This window comes from Microtus pennsylvanicus, chromosome 2 (assembly GCF_037038515.1).
Source record: "Microtus pennsylvanicus isolate mMicPen1 chromosome 2, mMicPen1.hap1, whole genome shotgun sequence".
NCBI classification, from domain to species: Eukaryota; Metazoa; Chordata; class Mammalia; order Rodentia; family Cricetidae; genus Microtus; species Microtus pennsylvanicus.
In genome coordinates, this window is record NC_134580.1 from 90,548,071 (window position 1) to 90,567,460 (window position 19,390).

At 43.4% G+C, this 19,390-nt stretch overlaps 1 protein-coding gene across 1 annotated transcript in view; it reads left to right on the top strand.

Moving 5' to 3' along the window:
- LOC142844314 (uncharacterized) overlaps positions 1 to 19,390 on the top strand; it is a 38,755-nt gene that overhangs the window by 18,436 nt on the left and 929 nt on the right. Inside the window, exons 7-10 of the mRNA XM_075962646.1 lie at positions 13,017 to 13,133; positions 15,011 to 15,043; positions 15,132 to 15,193; positions 15,859 to 15,949. Coding sequence (XP_075818761.1) covers positions 13,017 to 13,133; positions 15,011 to 15,043; positions 15,132 to 15,193; positions 15,859 to 15,889 — 243 coding nt within the window. The 3' untranslated portion in view covers positions 15,890 to 15,949. The remainder of the gene's footprint in view (positions 1 to 13,016; positions 13,134 to 15,010; positions 15,044 to 15,131; positions 15,194 to 15,858; positions 15,950 to 19,390) is intronic.

Consider the following 19,390-nt stretch of genomic DNA (forward strand, 5'->3'; position numbering starts at 1 on the left):
TCTGCTTCCCAGATGCTGGGATTACAAAGGGTAACTACACTCTCCCAGCCTTTCTTCTCTCTTTTTCTTCTTCCTTCTTTTTCCTCCTCCTCCTCCTCCTTCTTTCTTCTCCCTTCTTCTCTCTTCCTTCTTCTTTTTCATCATCTTCTTCTTCCTCCTCCTCCCCCTCCTCTTCTCTTTCTTTCTTTCTTCTTTTTTTTTTTTTAGTGTGTGTATGTGTGGTTTTTTTGAGACAGGGTTTCTCTTTGTAGCCATGGCTGTATTGGTACTTGTTCGGTAGACCAGGCTGGCCTCAAACTCAGAGATCTGCCTGCCTCTGTCTCCTAAGTGCTGAAATTAAAGGTGTGCATTACCACCACTGGCTCCCACTTTTTTTTTTAGTTAGAGGTGCTGGGGGTACAGATTGTGGTCCTCACACTTGCATGGCCATCACTCTGTCCATTGAGCAGTTTTCCTCAGTCCAACAATGTGGAAAATAACACACATTTTACCCAAGCTTTTCATGGAATTTCAAGGGAGATATATACCAGGTGTGGTAGCGAATGTAATATTATGTACCCATATTAATCCCAGCATTTGGAAGGCAGAGGTGGATGGATCTCTTGTGAGTTTAAAGTCAGCCTGGTCTACATAGTCGTTTCCAGGACAGCTAGAGCCTATCTCAAAACAAAACAAAAAACAAAGAGAGGGGTGGGTAAATTGTTATTCTCAATGATGGGAAGAAAGTATAAAAATTTTTGTTCATATTATAGAAGATGGGGCAGAAGGAGTGTAGGAGCTGGAGAAAGGAGCTGAAGGGTGTGGGACACTGGCATCCAGGCGTGACAGGGCTGTTGTACTCTTAATCTCATAGCAGGTGTGATTACTTACACAAGAGCTGGACTACATTGAGCCTGCCAGAATTGTGTTGTGGGAGGGACTCACGGGGCCCCCATGCTTACTTGAGAATTTATAAGCAGTTATCAGTGGTCAGGGAGGGAGAGACATTGTCTTCAGTGGTATCGCCACTGATAAACTGCACGGTCGGTCCACTAAATCATTGAAAATAAGCAAAAAAGGGACAGACACATGAAATTAGAAGGGGAGCTAGTTAGGAAGAGGGAGTATAAGGGAGTTAGGGTGAGAGGAAAAAGGCAAGAAAGATAAACAGGGGAGAATGTAATTGGAATATATTATGTACCCATATGAAAATTTCATAATGAAACAAATTATATATAGGTAATATATGCTAATGAAAACATTTTAAAATCTGATTAACAATATGATTGCTTAGTTTGTAATAAGATAGAACCTAAGTCTGTAGATTCTCTTCCAAAAAATGAGAGAGACATTCTTTCCTAAGATTTGAAAGTAACACACACACACACATACACACATTTAACCTCAGCTCTTTGGATTTCAAGAGGATCTGATTTCTCAGAGCATCATGTGAGTCACTAATTTAACTTGGGAGTTCCCTCTTGGGTTTCATTCTGTCCTTCAGCCAGGAGTCTGTAGGCCATGTAGATGCCTATAATAGCTATGAGTGCAGTCCGATGCAAACTTGTCAACTTAATTCAAATGTGTGAGGTGTGTGTGTGTGTGTGTGTGTGTGTGTGTGTGTGTGTGTGTGTGAGTGTGCGACTGTTTGACTGGTTTTTTTTGTAAGTCAATTGCACAGTTTAGTATGTAAACTTTGTAGATGTCAGTATTGTGCCAACAATGTCAAGAAGTATTCAATGTATTCCATCTAGTCCAAGGTGTATGAATCATCTGGCTAAGGCTGGCCTCAGTATATCATGTACGAGATTCATGGGGGACCCTTGGTTCAGTTGTCTAAATGTCAATAGAAATCTCTCTTGTTTCTGCAGAAAGACATAGAAGACAGATAGTATTTTTCAACTATGAAGCAGAGAGTATGGGGTATTTATATTTCCTCTCCCTCAAAGACTGAATGCAATAAAAGCCTGAATTCCAATAGTGACAGTTTGTCCAGGCATCACTCATAGTCTGGATTTTTATTTTATTTCATTTTTGAACAGGGTCTCACTATATAGCCCTTGCTAGTCTGGAACTCTGGATATGTTAGACTAGCCTGCTCTTGAACTCACTGATATACACTTGCCTCTGCTTCCCCAGAGCTGGGATTAAAGACATGGGCCACTGCACCCATGGATTTTCAAGCTGTAAAAGGCAGAACCCTGGGGTGATGTGAGATTCCCCTCTGTATGTTGTGAATATCATTGGTTAATAAAGAAGCTTCTTTAGATCTATTGCAGCGCAGAATAGGGCAAGGTGGGAATTCTAAGCAGATAGTGGAGGAGAGCAGACAAATCAGGAAGATGCCATGTAGCCACCCAAGGAGAAAGATGCCTGTGGGAACCCGCCAGAACCTTGCCACTAGGCCATGACCTCGTGGTAATGCATGGATTAATAAAAATGGGTTAATTTAAGATGTAAGAGCTTGCTAGAAATACGCTTGAGCTATTGGCCAAGCAGTGTTGTAATAATACAATTTCTGTGTGATCATTTCAGGCCTGGCTGACCGGGAAATGAACAAGATGCCTCAGGCTACACTGGGGAGTTCAGGCAGATGTGGAATTGAGCCCTAAAATTATCTTAGTTTATACACGGTCTCCTAAGTAACTGTCCCTCAGGGATGGAAGAAGCAAGCAGAAAAATGTGCTCATTTGCCTTACACATTTCTTAGAAATAGTAGATTATTCCTTTGTCTCTCATTTCATTGTTCAGCTCTTATTTCTGAAGCTCAGCATTTAGGTATAAGACAGGTGCTTCTTAGGGATACTCACTGAGTTTACACAGGAGGAAGATTAATACAGCTTCTATGTAGCTGGGAGAAGCAGCGACTCTGTTGAGATGGAATTTGACAAGAATAGAAACCCTTAATTACTCTCTATTATTCCTCTCATGTTAAATTGGTCATCTTGTTTGTGGTGATGTTAAACACAGACATGTCATGGTTTCAGGCTGGTATGATTTTTCCTTCTGTCCACATCCATTTTAAGAAAGTAAACAACTTCTTCCTTCTCTTCAAGGATCTGGAAACATTCCATGAAGTTTAGTGATTCGGTTTCAGGGTTTGGAAAAGTCAGAGTTAATTCTGGAAATGTTTTCATAACCAACTTTCTTCTATAGGGAGAAAATAGGACTTTTGTTTTGTAGAGACAGAGTCCCATGTAGCTCACACTGGCCTTAAACTTGCTGTGTGGACAAGCCTTCTGCCCCTACCTTTCAAGTGCTAGGATTATAGGCTTGTACCATCTTGCCTGGGTTCTTAAAATGCTGTTGTTGTTTTGAGATAGTCTCTCACTGTGTAGACCAGGCTGGCCTCAAACTTGTTCCTGCCCCTGCCACCCTCATGCTAGGATTACAAACCGATTGAGGGCCACCCTGTTCTAGGTAGACTGGGTATTTTAAGTTCTGTTATATCATTTCTTCTCCATGGCAGTCCTGGAAAGTGTGGAACCTAGATTTAAACCCAGGTCTGCTGCCTCAAAGTCTTGACTTTTATACTAGATTCTCCTAAGTGCTGTATGAACTTGCCCCATCTCCTCACTCTATGATGCCCTCTGATATTTGAAGTGTGAAATGAAGTATCTGACATTTAGAAGATACTGGACTGTTAAGTCTTACAGTAGTGTAGAAAGAACCAACGGTCATGAATGAAGGACATGTTATTTTCAGGCCTGCTTAGTGACTCCTCTCTTTCTGAGAAGTGGAGAACACCACCTGATTTTAGTTCTGTAACCAGAGCAAGTGTTTGTCTATGGATGCAATCAGGATGTTTTATCCTAAATTACCTGAGTACTTCAGTGGACTTGAGTATTCTGTGATATAGAGACAATAGTTTGTACTTTATAACAGTGAATGAGAATGCTACTTACTCCTTTGTGACCCAGGGGCTAGGTGTTGAAGTGTAGCTGGAATGCTCCCACAGGCGACTAGGATCTGTGTCACAATGTAGTCATTGTGCTACTTTCTTTTCTTTCTTTGAGTTTTGCGACAGGGTCTGAGTGTGTGGCCAAGGCTGGTCTGGAACTCATTATATAACCCTGATAAACCTTCAGCTTGCTATCTTCCTGTCTCAGCCTCCCGGGTGCTGAGATTCCAGGCCTGCACTAGCTCATTGTGCTTTCTTCCTAGTATAACCCAGCACTCCTGGCTCTTGTCTTTCCAAGTAGGTTCTCTTTCATCTGTCTTGTACCCTAGGGTGTCCAGTTTCAAATCAGAGGGGGAACGAACGCAAGTCCTCCAGAATGAATCCAGAAGACTTTTAATATATATGATGCTTTTGTTTTGGTTTGGAGACAGAATTCTCCTGTGTGGCCTAGGCTGGCCTCTTACTGAGATCTCCCCACCTCAGCCTCCATTTGTTCCATAAATAGGTGTTAAACTAGAGTTAGTTTTGTATAGTTTGGGATGGACTTGAAGTCTGAGAGCTGAAGCGGAAGAAGTGACTTGAGGCCAGCGTGTTGAGGAATTGTGACTAGCGTGCAGCCGCTCCTTCTGCAAAGGCTTTAAGGCTGGGGGAGGGGACTATGGCTTTAGTCAGGAAGTTGTACTGTAAGTGGGATATCTGAGGCAGATACCCCACAGGTCATCACAACAATTAATCTCTTAAACCAAACCTAAAAATGAGATGAGCTTCAACTGGCCTTGCTAAAGTATAAAACCAGTTCGCTTGTGTCTCCAGTGCTAACATTGGCCTCGTGAGACCCTTTAGACTAAACAAGATTAAAAACAGGAAAATATGCTCCTAGCAGCATAATTGGCAGAAAACTTTTTCCACATAGACGCAATCATCTAGGCTTGTTTTCCTTCCCCGGTGTATGTGTATGTGTGGTGTGCAGACATGTATGGAGGTTCACGGTCATGTGTGTGTGGTTGTGGTGTCTCTTTCTGTGTGTGCACACTGGCCCAGGGTTGATTTCCAGTGTTTTCCTTAGTCACTCTCTGCCTTACATACTGAGGCAGTCTCTCCCACTGAACTTGGATTCAACTTTTTGCCTAGTCTAGCTGAGGATTCCCTTTCTTCCCTTTCTACGTGCTAGCATTACAGGTGGTCTACCACACCCCCCCAGCTTTTTTTGTTCTGAGAACCCAAACTCTAGTTTTCACATTGGCCTTGTCTGGTGAATACCACTCAGCCATATTTCCAGCTTCCTTCTATACAAGTATTTGCAGCTCAAACGATATGAAACAGCTTGGTCCTACTTGACTATGTCTTGGTGCTGCTGGACCAAACCCATTGAAAACAATGCTGAGGAGCTCTTTTGAGTACACTGGAAACAGTGCTGTATGCAAGACTCTAACGAGCATCAAACATGTGGGAAGGAATTCAGGATTTAAAGGAAAACTACTGAACAACCATAATGTAATTTTATTCTGCATATATTTTGTGAGCATACCGGATTCAGTCCATTGTTATACATTCATTTATGTGCACTGTGTTGCTTGTGGATGCCATGTCGGAGCCTCAGCCTTAAATGAGCATCCTCTGTCTAGTACTTCAGGGGCTTGCCTAGGGTTTTCTCGTGATGGTGAACCCAGAGAATCTCTATAGCCAGGGATCCAACTCCCAGGACCACTGTTTTACATGCTATCCTCATGAGAGCAGTGGTGGAGGGACAGTTCCATTTGAGAACAAAGGAAAGAAGGGACAAAGAGTCTAAAGGCTAGGAAGGCAATGCTTATTTGGCTTGGTTTTGTTTTTCCTTTCTCCCCAGCTGTGATGTTATTATGCCTAAATAAATACTGTGTTGGGGAAAGTTTTGGAAGCACTAAGACTATGACTCAGACTCTCTCTGTCACCCTGGCCTTTGCTCACAACTCTCATCTGGCTCAACTCAATATTATGAACATGTTTCTTCAGAAGATAACTGTGTGGTCAAAAGGAACATTATCACCTGGTGTGCTGTAACTCCATTTAATATATATATATATATATATATATATATATATATATATATGTATGTATATGTATATATATGTGCACGCACACACACATACACATGTTACTTTAGTATTTTAAGATGCACTCGCAAAATAATATGTGGCCTTTTCAGACATTCTTAGCATTACCTATCTCTCCTTTCTCCCTCTTCCTCTATGTTACCAACATACTTTTAATATTGTCTGGGTGGTTGAGATACGTGCTGAGAAATGGTGTTTTATAAAGTTTGATCTGTGCAACAACATAGATGAACCTTGAATAGTAAGTGGAGAAAAATACCTTTTTTCTTTTTTCATCCATGTTGTTACACATAACAAAATTTTCTTTGTTTCTAAAAAGTTTCCTTGTGTAAAAAAAAATTTCCTTGTGTGGAGTTAATGGTTTGTCTATTAATTAAGTTCTACTCACCTCCCACCCCATTTCCCCTAATTTGTAGGAAGACTATAGGTTAAAATACATTTAGACCTTTCTCTGTAATTAGATGAAGCCATAATTTACTGTGGTCCATGTTTGCTGTATTTTACCAATAGGTTATTATCTTTATTGCATTTTGGGTCATCCACAATTTCAGTTTTTATTTTTTTGTGATTGAAGGGTTATCGGTGATTTCTTCATTTTTGTACTGTCTAATTGTCTTATATTATTGATAGTTTTCTGGCTGAACGTGATTGCCTTGTCATCTAAAGAATGCAGCGCGCTTAGTGGAAGAAAATAAGCGTGTTTACCTTGCACTAACATTTGAGTCCTTTTTCTTCATGTATTTGATTTTCCAAATTCCATTAAGTTAATCCCTCACAGTGTAACACAGTTGTTTATACAGTTTAGACATCTTTTCTGTTACACAACCTACTTGATTTTCAAGGCTCCATTCTGGTTTTTCCTGAGTCATTTTCTGCAGCATGAATAATAAATACCAAGAGACAGATATTGGGGTTCCACCTGAAGACTAGAAAAGCAAAAGCAGCCAAGCCACTAGAGAGCTCTTACCTCTTTGAAATCTTCAGACTGAAAGAGAACCAGTCCTCGTCTGCCTTATATTCCTCTCTAGTGCTGGGATTAAAGACGTGCACCACCACTATGCAGCCTCTATGGCTGACTAGTGTAACTGCTGGATTAAAGGTGTGTGCCACCACTGCCTGGTCTGTATGGCTGACTAGTGTGGCTGCTGGATTAAAGGTGTGTGCCACCACTGCCTGGTCTGTATGGCTGACTAGTGTAACTGCTGGATTAAAGGTGTGTGCCACCACTGCCTGGTCTGTATGGCTGACTAGTGTGGCTGCTGGATTAAAAGTGTGTGCCACCACTGCCTGGTCTGTATGGCTGACTAGTGTGGCTGCTGGATTAAAGGTGTGTGCCACCACTGCCTGGTCTGTATGGCTGACTAGTGTAACTGCTGGATTAAAGGTGTGTGCCACCACTGCCTGGTCTGTATGGCTGACTAGTGTGGCTGCTAGATTAAAGGTGTGTGCCACCACTGCCTGGTCTGTATGGCTGACTAGTGTAACTGCTGGATTAAAGATGTGTGCCACCACTGCCTGGTCTGTATGGCTGACTAGTGTGGCTGCTGGATTAAAGGTGTGTGCCACCACTGCCTGGTCTGTATGGCTGACTAGTGTGGCTGCTGGATTAAAAGTGTGTGCCACCACTGCCTGGTCTGTATGGCTGACTAGTGTGGCTGCTTTTCACTGACCTTCGGGCAAGCTTTATTTATTAAAATACAAATAACAGTTCATCACTGAGAGAAGTCAGGGCAGGAACTCAAGCAAGGCAGAAACCTGGAGTCAGGAGCTGATGCAGGTCATGGAGGAGTGCTGGCTGCTTGCTGGCTGCTTACTGGATTGCTCCTCATGGCTTGCCCAGTTTGCATTCTTGTAGCACCCAAGATCACCAGCCCAAGGATGCCACCACCCATGCCAATTAATAGTTTAGAAAATACACTATAGACTTGCCTGCAGGCAGCTCTTATGGAGGCACTGTTTTCAGTTGAGAGTCCCTCTTTTCAAATGACTCCAGCTTGTGTTAAGATGACACAAAGCTATCCAGGAACTATATGGTTTTTTTGTTGTTGTTTTTGTTTTTAGGATAGGCTTTCTCTGTGTAACAGCCTTTGCTGTCCAGACTGGCCTCAACCTCGCCGAGATCTGCCTGAGTGCTGGGATTAAAGACGTGCACTAACACTGCTGGGTCCATATGCACTTTTTACAATTACTTTTGCTATGAGTCCACTTGGTTAGAGAACATAATAGCTAACAGAATAAAAACCCATACAAACCAAAGCAACTTATCAGTGACAAATCCCTCTAGGAATATGTAGGCCGCCCCTATGCTTGGATGAACCATTGTTAGGAAATTGTCAGCAGTGTTGTTGATTCTGGTTGGATTTGAGAAAGGGATGTCTGAGCCGGGCCTGGTGACATACACCTTTAGTCCCAGCACTCTGAAGGCAGAGGCAGGCAGGTTCTCTGAGTTTGAGACCAGCCTGATCTACAGAGTGAGTTCCAGGACAGCCAGGACTGTTACACAGAGAAACCCTATTTAGAACAACAAAATAAAAAGGAAAGAGAGAAAGGAAGAAAGGAAGAAAGAAAGGAAGAAAGGAAGAAAGAAAGAAAGAGGGGGGGAGCGGGGGAGGGAGGAAGGGAGAGAGAGAGGGAGGGAGAGAGAGGGAGAGGAAAAAAGAACAAGGTCTATAGTGCTGTGCATTATATATGTTCCATTACTTGAATTCTTAAAAAATAAATAAAGGAAGTCACCTATCTATTCTTAATTGGTGTCTGCGGCAGACTGTAGTTCAGTGATTTATCTTAACTCTTAGACTATGATGTCATATTGTGAGGCACAATTAATAAAAACTCAGAGAAATTGGGGTTCAACCTGAAGACCCAAAAAGCAAAACAGCCAGCTACTGGCTCTTACTTTGACCTCCATCCAAAAATGGCGATCCTGCCTCCAGGAATCTCAGAATGAGACTGTGTCTGAGAGCTGTCTCCTCCCACTTTATAATCCTCCCTAGGGCCGGGATTAAGAGCATGCACCACTGGGATTAAAGACATGCACCACCCAGTTTCTATTGCAACTAGTGTGGCTACTGAGATTAAAGGTGTGTGTAAGGCTGAACAGTGAGGCTGTTTTACTCTCTAATCTTCTGGCAAACATTTATTTATTAAAATACAAATGAAATGCCACTATAGTATTGCTGCCTGGGGGACCAGCCTCCAAGCAGCACAGGGTTCAAAGGGCAATTCACAACATTAGACTTTTCTGTCTGAGGGTGTTAAGGAAAAAGACACTCACTCAATCTCTTGATGCTTTCCTTCTTTATTCTTCTGTATTTTTTAAGGCCCATGTAGCAGCAGAAAGGTCCAGCCTCTTCTGATAGACTGAACTGGAATGGACTGGGCTTGGACTGGACCCCAAACAGCCATACAAAGACGTATTTATTGATTGTTATACAGTATTTCCTCATACCAAGGTCCCTAATCTAAATTTGCACATCTTACTGAAGACCATCACATGCCTCCATGATTCTAGTCATTCACTATGCATTGTGTGCAATACACAATAATACAAGAGCCTCAAGTGTACCTGAGGTGTCTTGTGACCAAAGTCATAGGATGGCCACAGGACCCTTTGGCAAAACATTCACTGTTTTCTACAAGGATTCTTCAAGATGAAGGTACTTCTGAAATACGGCTGTTCAATCCAATATATCTACCCCATACAGTGACTGTGTTAAATTTCTTACAGAGTACAGGTAAAAACGCTTTGTTTCAGCTAATGATGCACACCGAGACCCGTGACTATGTCTTTTGGCATTAGAGTCTTTCAGCTCTAAGATTAAAGGATTTTGAGCCAGCCTGGTTCCTGGGACTCAACTGTTTCTCTTAATCATTAACTTGAGCTATGATCTAGGCAGCTCCTTAAGTGACCCCTTACATAGACCCCTGTTGTGTGACGTTTCCTTGTAGTTACTTTTATTTATCACAACTCTGTATTTTTAATATTATTATATAATATATTGTATAATGTAACATTATTATTATCAATTAAACAGTATCTGTTAGAGAGAAGTCATTTTTTATTATAGTCTACAGGTAAAAAATGTCCAGTGAGCAGGATGTTTCCATGAGATAAACACATTACTTTACAGGCAGTAGGGCATCTCCCCACACCCGATTCACACCAGAGAAAGATAGCAACAGCAACATGTAAAGGCACAAGAGAATCAAAAGACATCCTGGAGTCTGTAGTCTCAGGGCCTTGCCTCACCCACCAGAGAGTCTCCTACTGATGGGCTGACACCTCGAACCCCAATTGTCACCCGCTGCTCCCCTGACATGGCTTATGTCTCATTGTGTTAACATGGGTGGAGTGGAACATGTCTTATCTCCCTGTTTTCCTCTTTCTAAGGTTGTGGCTTTTCCAGGATCTTCTGATGAGCTAAGCCTACCAGCTCTTGAGGAGTGGGTACTGTATCTTTTTGTTGGTTTTTCTAGATAGGGTTTCTCTGTAGCTTTGGAGCCTGTCCTGGAACTAGCGCTTGTAGACCAGGCTGGCTTTGAACTCACAGGGATCTGCCTACCTCTCTCTCCCAAGTGCTGGGATTAAAGGTGTGTGCCAACACCGCCCAGCTGTGGTACTGTGTCTTAGTCTCCATCATTCTTGACTGGAGCCCTGATCCTGTTGATATTCTTCTATCATCAGCTATAGTGCTTTCTTCAGTGATACTTTCAGAGAACACATAGGCATTTGGATAAGGACATGAACGAAGTAACAATCTTTGGTTTTTTTCTCTCTCTTTACTCTGCTCAGCTGAGCATAAACTGTGGGTAGTAACGATTACCTAAATTATTCTATTATTAATAAAAACTCCCGAGTCAGATATGGGGTTAGAACCAGATTGATCAGGGGCAGAGAAGTAACTAGTGACCTCCTTTCTGTCTCCTTCCTTAATCCAAAGAACACACATCTTTCTAAGCATCTCTCTACTACTTCCCATGTCTCTCTATATATCCTCAGTCCTCCAAAACCTCTATGGCTAATTTTGGTCAGCTATTAGCTAGCTCTGGCCTCGAATACAAGGTAAACCTTATTGCCACAGCAGAGTGGTAGTATGAACAATTCTGCAACAGGGCAGAAATAAAGTTTAGATTTAGATGTGGCCCTTCGCTGTTTCCACCTCTGTTCTCACCTCCTGCCCCAGGAAGCTGGAGTGTGTGGAGGATATTTCAAATAGTGAATGAATGGTAGTCAATTCATCTAATCTAATGCAGCAAAATATATTGCTTCTTCAGACTCAAGGAATGTCACCTGGCCAGACTTTAGGAGGCAAGCAAGACCTCTCCCAATTTTTAACTTTGTTAACATAGTTTGTGTGACTAGAGAGAGCTACAAGAGAGACCATGGGAAGGATCTCTCTTGAACAGAGCTCAAGTCTTCACAGCACCCTGAGTTCTTTTGGCCTTTTGCCTAGACCATGGACACATTAAAAAGCAAACAGAAGTAATAACGGCCAAGAAGCCTAAGTGGAGCTGCTGGAATACGAGACGATGTAGTCTTGACTTAGCTCCTGTCTTTACCTGGTTGCCCCCAGTTTCGCCTGTGACAGCAGTCTGTGTGATAGACATCTTACAGCTGGAGAAACTGGAGTTTACAAAATGCAAGGAACTTGCCTAGGATCACCAACTTTGAAGCACAAGACTAGGTGCACACCACAATCTGGAACCATACTAGATGTTTCACAGAATTGAAAGGGAAGTCAATAAAATAATCAGGAAAGCACTGGGGCCCCCGCGGCAGCAGGAATCGCAGGCAGTGCCACACAGAGTAGGCTGGCACAAGCGCCATAGTTGACACTTCCGCCGCTGTGCTGGGCACTCCTGGAGAACTTGTCATCTGCTGTTCTGCTTTTGTGTCTTTCTTCGGGAAGTCAAATGGGACTGTCTACCTGCTTGGCAGCCTCCTTGTGTGTGTCATTGTTCCAGCTGCCAGCAAGTGAAAGGGCTCCGAGGTGGAAAACTGGGTTCTGCTTCCCACCAAGACCAGCATCGGTGGTCAAGAGTGTTAGGATGCTGCCTGGCAGAGTTCAGTTGAAATTTCAGGAAACCTAGAAACTTAAAGTGCAGTTGCCACATGAGGATTACTGGTGGTTTCTGAATTAGTCACAAAATCTGACCACAGATGAAGCGATTGTCCAGCAGAACCTACCAGCTATCAGGAGCAGTCAGAGGAGCGACTGTCAGGGACAGCTCTCTCTAACTTCTAGCTGGTCCTGTGGGGTCTTCAGACCATGAGTCACCTTCTTGAGCAGTGTTTCACTGTAACCACCTCATTAGCCTTAGTGAACATTTCTCTGTGTATCAGGAGGAGCAGGTTTTTGCCTTTTTATCTTTGTCCTGCCTTAGGCTCTTTTGTGTTAGACTACAGAACACTGGGGCTGAGATACTGCTCAGCCATTTGAGATACTTACTGCTCTTTTAGATGACCTAAGTTTGGTTTCTAGTGCCTGTACCAAGTAGTCATAACTGCCTGTAGCTTATGTTCCATGGACTCTGATGCTCTCTTCTGGTTTCACCAGGCACTCACACACGTGTGCACATACTCCACATACTACATGCACCTACATGCAGATGATGAAAATAAATCCTTTTTAAAAGGACTAGCCCTGGGCAGTGGTCTACAAATCAAGTTCCAAGACAGCCAGAGCTACACAGTGAAACCCTGTCTTGGGGAAAAAAAGAAAAGAAAAAGGACTAGGAAACGTATTTTAAAACAAACAAAAAATGAGGCTAGTACTCAGTAGGTACCTAAGAATATTTGAGCAATTTGAATTTTCCCTTAAAATCTTTTCTTGTGAAGCTGAAGTGATTCTTACAAATGACCAGTTCAGGTGTGAGCTGCCATGTGGGTACTGGAAATTGAACCTGAGGTCCAGTGTTCTTAACTGCTGAACTATCTCTCTAGCCCCAATATTTTAATTTTATTTTTTTTTTTAGGTTTAATGTATTTTTTCAATGTGCTGTGGGAAGATGGATCAATAAGCTTTCTACTTTTGTTGTTACAGGTGTTCCAGGACTTGGGTACTGAAGTACTGTCTGGAGCTGCCCAAGGTTACAACATATGCCTCTTTGCCTATGGGCAGACGGGCTCTGGGAAGACATATACCATGCTGGGGACTCCAGTAAGTGTTAGCACTGGAATGAACTATCTTCCTAATGTCACAACAAACCTGTATCTTACATTGTCCTTACCACTGTGATATGGAGCATGACCTCCATAATCAATATTAAAGGGATTAAAGGCATGCGTGTGACCCTCTCCTATACTTAACAATGGCATTTTACTAGTTTACCTGAACAGTAAAGTTTGTATAATTAGTCTCTCTTTGTGAAACTTTGAAAAACTAGACTTTCATGATTCCCTTTGACAATGAGTCCTTGTTGATCCCACTGGATATATGTATTACTTCCAGGTTCATCACATAAAGCTTCACAATTTGACTGGGGTTAAACCTGGACTGCATTTTAGTGCTATACAGGGATAAGAATGCCGTGTTCAGCTTTCAAAGCTATGTGTATTAGAAGAAAGCAAGAGATGTAGCTTTGCTGGGGGCTTTTAAAAATGTAGAGTATAATGCAAGTTGTTTTTAATCACAGAAAATTGAGGGGATAATGCCAGGTATGGTGGCACATGCCTTTAATCCCTTTAATCTTTGAAGGTAGTAGAGGCAAGGCAAATCTTTGATTCCAGGCCATCCAGGGATACACACTGAGACTCTGTCTCAAAACAGACAACAGCAATAAAAATAAAATTAAGGGGATAGCATTCCTTAAGAATACCCTTAGTCAGGACCACGGGGGGTGCACCCACCCACTGTGACAGTGGAACTGATCTATTGGGAGCTCACCAAGGCCAGCTAGACTGGGACTGAATAAGCATGGGATGAAACCGGATTTTCTGAACGTGGCGGACAATGAAGGCTGATGAGAAGCCAAGGACGAGGGCACTAGGTTTCGATCCTAATATGTGAAGTGGCTTTGTGGGAGCCTAGCCTGTTTGGATGCTCACCTTCCTGGTCCTGGATAGAAGTGGGAGGACCTTGAACTTCCAGCAGGGCAGGGAATCTAGACTGCTCTTCATTCTCAAGAGGGAGGGGGAAATGGAGTGTTGGGAGGGAAAGAGGAGTGGGGAGAGGGGGAGGGGAGTGGGGGAAGGGGTAATGTGTGCGAGGAGGGGGAGGGAAATGGGATTTTTTTTTTTTGCAACAACTAAAAAAAAAAAAAAAGAATACCCTTTCTAGCCAGGCAGTGGTGGTGCAAGCCTTTAATCCCAGCACTCTGAAGGTGGAGACAAGTGGATCTCTGTGAATTTGAGGCTAGCCTGGTTTACAAGAGCTAGTTCCAGGACAGGCTCCAGAAACCCTGTCTCGAAAAAACAAAACAAAACAAACAAACAAACCTAGAAGATATAGAAGTATGCTAGTGAGATGACCTGAGCACTGGTTGACAAATAACATTGTATAGAAACAATCTGAAAAAATAGCCCACTTCTCTGGGTACAGCTCACTGTTCCCTTTGTCTGTGGTTAGTGTGGTTTCAGACATTTGAAATTAAGAAAAAAAAAATCCTACTAGGTCAAAAGGGATAAAACCTTAAGCCTCTGGTTATGAGATAGAGGAAATACCTACTTCTTTGGATTTTTGCAGTTTTGCAGAGGGTGTTTGTGTGTGCTTCTGTATCTAGGGATCTAGACACAGTAGGGATCTAGAAGAGACCACATTAGTGGTGGAAAATGATAAAGTTCATTGCAGGAAAGCACATGTCTAAGTTTGCCAGCTTCTCCTATCTATTTATGGTAATAATCTGCCTCTCATCTGTGTCTCTTGATAGTGCCAGCCTCAAGTTTTATACGTCCTTCTATAGTGGCTAGCTAGCACTAAGCCCACACACCCCTCCTCTGTGTTTGGGGGGGTCCAGGATCCCGGGTGTTTGGGGGTAAGAGGAGGGCAGGGGCATTGCCCAGAGTGAACAGTAATGTTTTTCTTTTTCTGTCATCCAGGCTTCTGTTGGGCTGACCCCACGGATATGTGAGGTATAGACTCTCTCTGATGATGTACTTTCAGAGTAAGTTCCCTATGTCAGCTCCCTTCAGGGAAATCTGACCCTCTGATTTTGTGCAGGCTCTCTTCATCAGGGAAGATGGCTGTGCCTCACTGCCTTTTTCCCGCAGCATAAAAGTAAGGTAAGAACTCAAGCTCCAGACCCCTAAATGTCCTAGTTCCTTGGTCTGTTTGTAAAGCTCCTAGCAGTGAGACCAGGACCTGTCCTTGATGCTTAGATGGCTTTTGGGAATCTGTTTCCCATGCTGGATTTCTTCAACCAGCCATGATGCAGATGGAGGAGCTCAGTCCTGCCTCAACTTGATGTGCCCTGCTTTGTTCAAGCCCATGGGGGCCTGCACTTTTCTGAATGGAGGCAGAGGAGGAGTGGATGGGGAAGGGGGGATGGGAGGAGGAAGGGACTTGATGCACAGGACAGAAGGAGAGGAGGGAGGGAAAACTGTAATTGATATGTAAAATAAATGGAAAAAATGTTAATTAAGTTTTAAAAAATTAACTAAAAAAAATGCTATCTTAGTTCCTTTCTTGTTGCTATGATAAAACACCAAGACCAAAGCGACTGATAGAAGAAAGAGTTTATTTGGACTTAGGGTTCCACAAGGTTAGGATATATAATGGTGGGTACAGCAAGGTGACAAAAAGCAGGAACAGGAAGCTGAGAGCTCAAATCTTAAACCATAATCATGAAGCTGAGAGAACTAGTGGGGACTGTCAGGAGGATTTTAATCTCGAAGCCTGCCCCAGTGACACACTTCTTCCAGTAAGGCTGTTCTGCTCACTATCTCAGTTACTTTTCAATTGCTGCAAGAGGACACTAGGACCGAGGCAACTGGAGGGTCCCTATTGCGAACAGCACTGAAATCTGTGGAGTCCTAAAGGTAAGGAAGATGTCTGTTCCAGCAGAGGATTCTGATTTTGTGTGACCCCTAAATAAATAACCGTCTATTTGTTAGTTCTGAGCTAGTGTGGGATTTCTTTTAAGTGTCCTTCCACATAACTGAGACCCTTTTCACATAAATTTTTGATTTTATACTCAGTTTATGTGGTAAAAGATTCATTCTGAGATAATATCTTCTCTCTACATTAAAATTCCTGTAGTGGAATGTTAGGGGGATAACATGACCAAAATGCAGGCAAGACTCAGATCTACATGATCCACATGTGCCTTCTGTAATTTCTCTTCAATCAAAGCCAATTCTCTCTTCCAGTTGACAATACCCTGGGTCTGTTTAAGTCATTGTCACCAGCTAAGGTTTTGTTTAAATTAATCAGGTCGTCAGGTTTTATTCCAATAGTGTGCCATAGAAGGAAAATGTCCCCTAGCAATCTTTGGAAGTCATTAAGAGTCTGCCAACAGTCTTTCCTAATTTGCACCTTCGGGGTTTTATTTTTTATAAACCTATTTTATAAGCTAAATAATTTAAGTTTATTATATTGCATTTAAATTAAAGATATTACACATAATACTGCTTCAAGGGACATTTAGTACCCCCTGTATATTATTCTGGGACGTGGACATACAACTGAGATCAAAAGAGACTTCTTATAATAAAGTGTGATAAGGCAATAAGATAGTTACGTTAGGTGGCAAAATAGATATAGTAAATACACAACTTTAAATAAGCAGCTGAGAGATGCCTCACTGAGCTACTATTTGAGCGTCGGGATTGTGTGGTCACTAGGATGAGACTGCAAATACAGTGGGCTAGCTGAGTGCTTGGTGTACAACGAGATTCCATAAATTCATAGTAACATTCTTACGAAGAATGTCTGAAATCATTAGGAGTTGGCTAGATTTCTGCACCCTCTGCCGGCCGGCCTTTTGGGGGGAAGGAGCACTTGATGAGTGCTCTCTGTCTCTTGTTGGAGCTCCTCACTGACTCTTCCCAGAGCCTGAGCCCTTTGATCTCTGTCTGCTTATCCCAGCTGAAGCACCACTTTCCAACTCTTGACTGTCTCTTAGATCACATCCTGAGCGATCCCAACAAAGGATGCCTTGTGAGGTCAGGTTGTAGTCCGACCCTTGCTAAATTGCTGTTGTCTTTTACTAGCCTCGTCTCTGGTTCTCCTTTTTTCATCGCAAAGTTAAAAAGCCATACTAAACCAAGTTTCAGGCTCTACTCCGGGTGGGTTCTCACACAGAACCCAATACTAGCAGCTGGTGCCCCTAGTCCAAAATCTCCTCAAAAGCCTGGCCCATAGTCTCTAGCACAAACAGCAGTAGGTAAGAAATTAGGGTAAACCTGAACTCCCAAACTATGCAGCAAACACCTGATGTTTTCAGAATACCCATCCTCTCTCCATAGCCCCGCCTTCTTGGATCTTCTCCTGGGTCACACCCCAACACATAATCATCTGCCATGCCTCTCCCCCTTAGAACCCCTTGGTTGTGTCTTTGTGGAAGTGGAAGGTTGTAGGGCATCAATTGGTGTCTGTCATTGTGATGCGATAGGTAACAAACAAGGCCTGCCTGGTCGCCAGGGTAATGGCGCTTTCACAGTTCCAAAGGCAGAAGCCTCAGTCTCGTCTTCCGACCCAGGGAGAGTGGTCGTGTTTCAGGGACGTGGAGGCGGAGGCGCTGAGTTTGGGATTCCAGAGTTGACGTGGCTTAGGTCGAGCGGTATTCCTGAGTTGACTTGGCTTAGGTCGAGCGGGGGGGAGCCCGGCTTTGCCGGTGCCACCCACCTGCAGGTGAGTCTGGTGGGCAGGCCTCGCTGGGAGCCCCGCATAGGCCCACAGTGCACCGCTGGCCAGGGGACACTGGAGCTCAGCCGGCCGCCCCGCCCCTCGCAGCTCCGCCTCTGTCACCTGCCCATCCTAGGTGGCAGCCCAGTTGCTGCAGCCCTATGAGGCCCAGGAGCATTTAGACACCCTGGTGGCCAGCAGGGTCCTTTCTCCTTGGGAGAGGCTCAGAGGTGGGCGAGCCGGCCAGTCCTGCGTGTTTCTAGGTGGGGTGTGTGACAAAGCCTGGCTTTAAGTCTAGAGACTCCTTTATAAATATGCTAATCACCCTCAGTGGAAAACCACACACTATATGCCTGAATCTCAACATCATATACCTTATGGAATGTACAGATATGTGTCAATAAAAATAAGAACTTAAGTTTCCTATGGGTGTCTCTAAACATAATTATATAACAGTTTCTGTTCATTTTTCTTTAGAAAACCACTTCTCATTGATAAAACACAGATATAGAAAGGCACACTATAAAACATATAGTTACTGTAACAGATATAACTTGGTTGTCCATTCTAGAAGCCCTTCTTTATGCTTTCCTTTTAGTTTTATTATCCTTTTGGGAATCTTGCCCTTTTCACTTGCTACGTCTTCCATCTTTTGCTTACAACGGTGTGTAGAGAGACATGGGTCCTGCGGCTGTGGAGTTGGACACTCCGCAGGAGTGCACATGGCTTATGTGGTTCAGTGTGTTCCTCTGTCCTCTGCGTTTCCTGCAGATGTAGCAGGATGGGTGGCCTGAGTTTCCATGCTTTGACAAGACTCTAGAAGGTGGTTATCTTCTTTCTTTGGGAAGTTCATAATGTCTGGACTTTACTTTATCAGCTATTGACTGATCGGTATCTAGATACCTTGATCAGGGCCTGAAAATGTTAGAATAGTTGTTTTTTTTTTTCTGAATAATTTTATGGGAAGGTAGTGCACACTTGTGTGTGCGTTCATGTTTGTGTGTGTGTGTGTGTGTGTGTGTATGTGCGTGCGTGTGTGCGTGCAGGCTAGAGGTCACCCCTGGGTGCCCTTAGGAATCCTCCACCCTTGCCCTTTTGAGACAGGGTCTCCCTGGGACCTGTGCTGGTCAGATAAGTGAGGATGGCTGTCCAGGGAGTCTCGAGGTCTTGCCTTCACATTTTTGGTTCTAGGATTCCAAGTGTGCTGCCAGACCTGGCAGTCTGTGAGCCATTCCCTCATCAGTGTGCTCGACACACTGATTAGTTAACAAACGCCAATTGGCTCTGCCCTTTGCTTGGTTTGTTGCACACCCGTGGCTACCATCTGTTTCCTCTTGAACGGACACTGCTGAAGCCAGATTTGGTGGTGGTCGTTGATTTTGACTGTTGCTACGTTAACCTGGGGGTTGACAGGAAACTTGATTGTGCAGGGACTTTTCTGTTGTTGGGGGGCGCTGTTTGTTCTGCTCAGGTTGCCCACAGGTCTTTGCTGTTCCTCTACTTGCTTTGCTCTTATCTGGGGATCTAAGAAGCACACACATGTTCCTTCTTCCCTGCCTATTGCCATCTTCTGAGTCCATCAGTTGGTTGTTTGCTTATTCCCAAGAGCGGCATGTAAAATTTAAAGACAGAAT